Source organism: Cydia amplana, chromosome 3 (genome assembly GCF_948474715.1).
Source record: "Cydia amplana chromosome 3, ilCydAmpl1.1, whole genome shotgun sequence".
Lineage (NCBI taxonomy): Eukaryota > Metazoa > Arthropoda > Insecta > Lepidoptera > Tortricidae > Cydia > Cydia amplana.
Window position 1 is genome coordinate 10,814,627 of NC_086071.1, and position 7,925 is coordinate 10,822,551.

Here is a 7,925-nt window from a genome sequence, read left to right on the forward strand (position 1 = left end):
TGTAGGTACATTTGTTTTTGAAGAGATAAAAGTAATATTGATTTTATATTTTATGTTTAATATTATTTAAAAGGGTTTTTCTTTATTCAACCACAACATAAAATTACAATCTAACATTAAAAACTAAACATCAATATAAACTAGTTACTAATAATAAAATTAAAAACTAAACTAATCTAAATTAAAAAACATCTAAAAAAGGACCCCGCGGCATTGTGCCAAAGATGCTGGCAGCATTCCCTCGCTGAATGGCAATGCTTATGCGCTGCGAGAGAAAGCTGCCAGCTCTCTGGTCACCAGTTGTATCTACGAGCTTTTTACAAAGTTCTTTGACAAGAACATGAGTGCTTGGACCCCACGGCCCCAGTATCTCGACACCAAATGCCACAAAGTGGTATTAGGGGCCGAGACCTCGATATTTTGTATTTTTATAAGTAATATTTAAGTCCAGATACAATAATGTAAAAGTATTTATTATTTAGTTCATATTAACATTTTTGCACATTGTTAACATCATGCTGTTTGTAGTTTTAGTCGTGACTAAACAAAATGTCAGAGTCAAAAAGTAGTCTATATTTTATTGTTCTAGGATAGATATTCGGGTCGCTGTGGAATACGCAACTGATTTCAAATTAAATACTTATTTTATTCTCCATGTTCTTTAAGACTTACGATTCGTAACAAGCTTGATGTTTAACCATATTACCGAGGTCTGCTGCTTCCAACCTTCCGTCTGTCCATCCGTCCGTCTGTCTGTTGTCGGGCTCTATATCAATAACTGTTTCTAGTAGATATGTAGTTAAAAAAACCTGCACTGATAATTAGTAACGGTGGCAAAATTAACTTTTGTCTCGAAGTTTTGTTAATGGGCCAAACGATTGAAGCCCTGATTCTCATATTGCTCCAGATCGAATTCCGTGCGAATTTTATAAAACGACCAAACATCCGACATCCAAACATCCGACCGACATCGGTCTCGTATCTATGGAAGTTGGAATTATCTATTTATGAATACTGGAATAGGCACTCATTAAAATTGTATTCGGTTTATTGCTGTTACTAATTTGAAACTCATAACATTACAATAGGCTTACAACATTACAATACATATTATTATACCTACATTTATATATCTCGGGGATCTCGGAAACGGCTCGAACGATTTCGATGAATTTCTGGACGCATTAATAGAGCTTATGGTATGTAGATAATATATTTATATTACGTTATGGACCGAGATGCGCGATCTTCAAACAACACAATGTTTCATAAGGAAAAAACTTTTCTGCCATTACACACACTCTGAAACATTGTCCTATGCAACGAAACTTGTATCGTATAAAGCCAGATGTCGGCAGCAAACTGCTGAATGCCAGAAGTTAAAAGTAGTGTTTACTTAGACTTTTACGTCAGGGCTTCGACATTCCAACTTTAAAACTTTACTTATTAGCGAGCTATCTTTTTGCCGGCCCGGCTTTTTCCGCGGATTAGCGGGAAGCTTGTTTATTTTCTTCTGTTTATGTTTTGTACGGGTCGATGGTTCGCTCGCCACCAGGCAGTGAATAATCTGATTACCAGCAGTAACAAGAAGCACTGTTGCTTTAAATGAGTCCGTTCCCGGAAACCTCATTCTATGCAATTTCTTATTCAATCCTCAGTTCGCAGTTTGTTTTGTTTCTATTTTAGTTTGTTACTATGAAGTTAAAATTTATCTTTCTTACTCAGCTTAATTTTAAGTTTTGCTTTTGTATCATTACCAGTTCACGTTTTTGCTCCTGCATAGACATTGAGTAGTTCAAGCTATATCGATGAAGTAGGTACCTATTGTAGGTATACCCATGTAACTAAAAATATTACGCTTAAAATCTATTAAAAAGTACTTGAAAGCACTGCTTACTAACGTCTGTGTAGGTGTGAACTGTCCGCCCGACCCGCCGCTGTACTCCGCTGTGGTAGCGTCGCCCGAGCCGAAACACTCTGGCAGCGCCCACAGCATCGTACGCACTTCACCGACCACGCCTATATCACAGCACGCCGCTTACGCTGACTCACAGGTAGATAATAAATCACATTACTAACACTTGACATAATCGTCGTTTTATAACTACTGCTTAAGTAGGTACTCGTATCCATTAGGCGATCGATTAACCCCGCTTTCATCTGAGTCGGTCAGTAATATGTCGTTAAGGTTAATGAAAATTCATGCTACAATGCTTGGCATTGTTGCAAGCTATCGTTTTCATAGCGTTTACATGTGGTTGACGCCGCGCTTATGGCTTATAATCTAGAAGTTTGACCGCTGATAATTCTCTTTGATTAGAAACGTCTAAAATCAAACTGGAATACGAATTTTACATAATTATAACCAACAAAAACTTCCACAAACGTTTTACAATGTCAGCAATAGTAGTTTACGCGACTACTCAATGAGAGGCAATAAAGTACGAGTGTGTATTTGTAGAGTATCAAACATCACACGTGTGTTTTAATGCCTAATTACGATACGAGTAGGTATGTACAGTTACATTACACTGGTTTAGCTACACAGATTGTGACGTCATCTCGTATGAGGTCAAATCAAATTCCTTTGTTATTCAGAGGTGTTCAAAATTTAAAAGTCATTATTACACCGATTTTGACTTTATTTTTACGTAATACGAGTAATAACAATTTCACAGATAAGATATTCAACGTGAAACACGCGGTATTAAGAAATTATGTTTTATTTGGTCTTCAGCAGCAATTCAAGTTCACCAAATGGTGATGTCCAAGAACATATGCACGGGTTGCTTTAGAAATACCCAACTCACTTCAAACGTAAAAGGCAGAATTAATTCCTCGATTTTTCGATCCAATCTCTAGATCGGGACTAACTAGAAAGTAGCTTGGAATTTTACGAAAATAATGAATACTTTGTGTGATGTGATGATCCGGAATCCTTGAGGCGCAAATCTGATTGTTTTGCTAATGTGTTGGTTATTTTCAGAGTGAATCTGGTCGGAGCGGTGTCAATGGCGCGGCGAGGTCGCATCGAGAGGTGGTTACGACGAGAACGCCCTTGCTGGCGGCTCATCAAGAAAGTTGCGTTTAATATTGGGTACTCCTTGTTTCATATAGTCAAAATTAATTTACGAATATTTAATAATTCGGTACACGGCGGGAAGAAGTTGATAACTCGAGATATTTTATTAAAGAAATTAGAACTTTAAATTAAATTACATAAGGTTCAAATTTCTTCCATTTTTTCCCGCGAGTTATCAACTTCTTCCCGCCGTGTACGGAATTATACTACAGAAATGACAAACTGTCCACTGCCGTTTAACATAACATAACCTATACGTAGTGGGCAAAGTCGGACTCCTTTTTATTTTAGCTTCTATTCATATTTTTGATTAATTTGTAGAGTATCATACGAAATTGTTTTTACATAGATGATCAAAAAACATTTTTTTTTCAATTAAGTGCATACAGGGCCGCTTTCGGGAAACTTTATTACTGCCAAGGAGATAAGGAACCCCGACTGTAAGACTCGAATTTGAAACTTTGTCGACAAATTGATACACAGATAGTTACGAGTACGTCATATTTTAGCTATCTTTTGTATTAGGTATGGTGATACGTATTTGGGCATAATAACGTTGGTCACCGCGTGATAACCATTTACTAAGGTGTATGTTATTTAAGTTAATAAATCGGAGATTTTTTTTGAACCGAGGAGCTTGCTATTGCAAAAGATACTTTTAGTTTTCTTATACCATTAAATAAAATAATTGAAATATTCAGTTTCAAATCTGTGTAGTTTACGATGGTTGCGATTGGTATAATCTATTTAACCTATGTTAAAGTTATTATATTTTATGTGCATCAAGTTTACGTACAAATAAATACTTGCCGTCGAACCAGACAACTTTCTCTCAGATAAAAAAAACCGGTTTTATTGCTTGCATCCATTCTGATTATACGTATTATTTGGTTCAGGCGGAGTATGTCACTTTCTTAGGACGTCACATTCTGAGTTCGTCACTTTCTGACTTTGTCACTTTCTGAGATCGTCACATTCTGAGTTCGTCACTTTCTGACTTTGTCACTTTCTGAGATCGTCACATTCTGAGTACGACACTTTCTGAGGACGTCACATTCTGAGTACGTCACATTCTGAGAACGCCACTTTCTGAGGACGTCACTTTCTGAGTTCGTCACTTTCTGAGTTCGTCACTTTTTTAGCATAGGTACGATTTAACAGTATAATATACCTGCTCGAAAGATGTATACTGCCAGCAACCAGATTAGCTGTTCGACATACGGTCGCTTTTATATCCTACATACCAATACCAATCTCTGTTTGCCTTACACCTGACTGGTAGAGAATTCCATTTGGCAAAACGTCCTATGTTTCGTGCAATAAAGTGAAAATAGAGAAATAAATAATAATAATAAAACAATCTAATTATGTTTCAATCAGAGTATTTAATTCAGAATAAGTACTTAGAAACTACAAGCACCAAAACATTTAGCCACAGATTGGAGTTAGGCCGGCAACAGCTTCGATTATTGAATCGACACATAAATGTTTCGCACAGTAGGAACCATGATTTTATCATTCGCCGCTGTGATTAGCTTGTGAAGGTATCACGGCAAGCTCGCTGACACCAGTAGAAGGTCATTCCAACATATTTACATTTAAACGGACTGCCGCTCCTTTCGTGACAACATATTCTTCAGCATCTTCTGTCATGTCTCCATAAACTCAAACGTCTTTTTTTCTGATGGTAGTGTAAATTTTGGATCCCTATCTGCGTATAAAATCAGCATTGCAGTTTTGTTTCAGACAATATTTCTTCTCGTGTCATCTGTGGAGAATAGGCGTCAATGGAGTTTTTCTTCAAAGCGTTGCCGAATTTCAGAATATATGTTCAGCCATCAATCACTTCTGCGTATGGAGTGATCCATACTCTCATAGTTCTCATGTTCTTTATTTGTTTGTTTTCTTCCTATATAAATTACACGATGAATTTTTAAATTATTATTACATTATACTTTTAGCCTGACAATAGAAATCTAGCATGTCGCCGATTTGACATCGCTGATTTTTTTTCTATTTAAAATGCGAAACTACAAAAAGGTTATATATAAGTAGTTTGTCAAAGGACTCTCTCATTTCAAACATAGACAGAGATAATCATACTATCTTTGTCTTACTCTAGTACTAGCACCCAAAAGAAAAGGATGAGTACAGTTTGTATTGTTCTTATTTAATGACAAATTGGTTTGACCAACTATACTTACAGTCCGTTAACTCTCAGAATGAAATTCGTTTTTCGGGTAAAATCGGACGTAATCGCGTAATAGAAAATGGAAAATATATTTTTTAATGTTGATCCTAGCGAAAAAAAGTAGCATTTATTTTATAAGAAATCTCAAATAGATTATTAACTGTGGGCTACCGTTTACGAGTTATTTACGAACAACTAAAAAATAACAACCTTAGAATAAATTATACGTGACTTTCCCACTTTAATATATTTTAAAACATTGATCCTAGCGAAAAAGTGTACTGAATCTTTTTTGTAGGAAATTTTATATGGATTACTTATGTAGTAGAACATTTTTTGCTACGGGCCACTGTTCAAGAGTTATTTACGAAAAACTCTAAAAAGGGACCTTAACACCATAATAACATCATAATTTGACAGAGTCGCCGGTCAAAGGAACCGAGGTGGAAAGTTCCCAAATTAGTAATCTGATAGCCCACGTAGTGAAGAATCTAAAAAAATTTTTGGACATCGAAGTTTGTACCACCTTGTATAGAGTAGTTAATACCACCATAACTAGTAGGTAAGTAAATATTTAAATTCATTAAAATATGTGACTTTTAAGTACTTACTGTATATTTACAAATTAAATTTAAAATTATTGTTTTAATTTATTTTTTTATTTTAAAGTAAATTTGAATTAAGACGATTGGAAGGCCCAATGCCCTTGAGCGTCAGGGCGGAGCTAAGCGCTCTGTACCCGCACCACCCGCTTACCCCGCTCGCTGCGATCGTACGTGAATTTTGTATCGCTGCACCGCCACGAGGTTCAAAGAATAAGATACAGCCCAGAGGCGTGCAGTTGGCGCTATACTCGTATACCTTTTGTTTGCAGCCGTGCGATTGCCAAGTCATTATATGTATTACAAATTAAAGATATATATTTGATACAGTTTTAACACCCCCTGGCACTGATTAAAATAACCGACTTGGTTTCACATTACATCTCAAAACTTTTTTGTAGTAGAAGCGTTGCGAGACTTGCACCTTTTTACATGTAATGTTTTTGATGGGATCTCATCTCTTTTTGTAGACAGTCCTTCTTTTCGGGTACTCATACTATGTATACACATATCATAAAGAAACACATCTTCATTCATACTCACATCGTACATCGTAGTGTACCTTTACTTTACTACCTACTATTTGTAGGAACTGCAACAGTAACTTTGTAATAGCAAATATTTATATGGGATTACAAACTTACTTATGCAGTTCTTAGATCTTTAAAACGTGACTGATATTGCAATATTTTTAGGTTTTAAAATTAAATTTAAAAACTATATATATACTAGAAGTATCTTAGAATTATGATGATCGTAGGTGAGTGAGTGAGTGAGTGAGTGTGTCAGTGTCGAAAATAAGGAACTTTGACGTACAATAATTCTTAAACTACTAGTTCAAATTGAATGTTTTTTAAGAATATATCTTAAGCATGTTTAGCCCTATATATTACTGAAAATTCAGGGTTTTAGCTTCAGCCAGCACAAAATTACAGGACGTCGAAAATAGTCTGAACCGCTTCGAGAAAAGGATGGTACGGCCTCTTTTTTTGCTCGACTTGGCGGGGGCACTGCCGTGCCCCCAGATTTACTTAATAATCTAACGTCATTTTAATGGGTAACAATCCTAAAAATGTAATGGTTTCTGAATCAAACTATATAGTATATACCTACAACATAAATTGCCAATGTTGATCAATTTTTTTTAGAAATTGAACTTTATTAATAACGTTAAATTTTAATGGCAATATGTCGGCGCATGTTCGAAAACATTTTTTATATATTTCAAATGAAGCTTTCTCAAACATAAGTGGAAATATTATCATTACATATATATATATATTTATATTATCATTACGTTCGTAATAATAGGCTGCGAAACACCGTGTTGCGCGCGCTAAAGCGCGTCACAACCAAATCAACATTCTGCAGTTATTTAATCTTTGGTCACAATAACTCCAATTTTATTGCACCTCGGCTCAGAACAAGCATGCAGAATACAAGGAAGGCACGGAGCGACGAGCGACACAGCCTCCTCGTCTCAAAGCTAGCACACGACTGCCGGCCACGCCTTTTTCGAGCTACATACGCACAAAATGTTGAAAAATATTCGATTTCTTAAAAAAAAAATATTTATTAACATTATTCTACGTTGCATTTGTAGTATCTGTTAAAACAATTATTCTAGTTTAAAAATAACTTTAATCGAATAAACCGTTTACTAGAAATAGGCAAAGTTAGTCGCAAAACGGCCTGTCGTAATGTTCCTTTTTTGGAAAAACTATAAGTCATAGGGAACAAGTCAAACGTTGAAAATGTTGTACATAAAACGTAAAATCATATATATTTTTTTCATATTTTTTTGTTGAACCGTTAAGAAGATATAGACTCTAGAATGTTAGAGTTTTCGGCCAAAAACGGCGTCTAGCGCCTTAAAACTAGAGATAAAATAAAAAACACAAACTATAAAATATACTTACTTACCTACAAAAAAAAAATGTGACTGTTATTACCACTCTATATAATTTCAGCCAGAAGTAGTAAATGACGGTGTGACGTTCTGCTTTCAAATTCTGATTCTATTTTATATAGAATATGGCAAAAAGTCAAA

The 7,925-nt window shown here is 35.4% G+C and overlaps 1 protein-coding gene across 2 annotated transcripts in view; it reads left to right on the forward strand.

Moving 5' to 3' along the window:
- Positions 1-3,115, forward strand: part of LOC134662492 (nephrin) — a 127,180-nt gene extending 124,065 nt beyond the window's left edge. Inside the window, exons 16-17 of one of the 2 annotated variants that reach the window (XM_063518737.1) lie at positions 1,912-2,054; positions 2,987-3,115. In XM_063518737.1, coding sequence (XP_063374807.1) covers positions 1,912-2,054; positions 2,987-3,091 — 248 coding nt within the window. In that variant the 3' untranslated portion in view covers positions 3,092-3,115. The remainder of the gene's footprint in view (positions 1-1,911; positions 2,055-2,986) is intronic. The other variant, XM_063518738.1, reaches the window with a different exon arrangement.
- Positions 3,116-7,925: the final 4,810 nt, after the last annotated feature.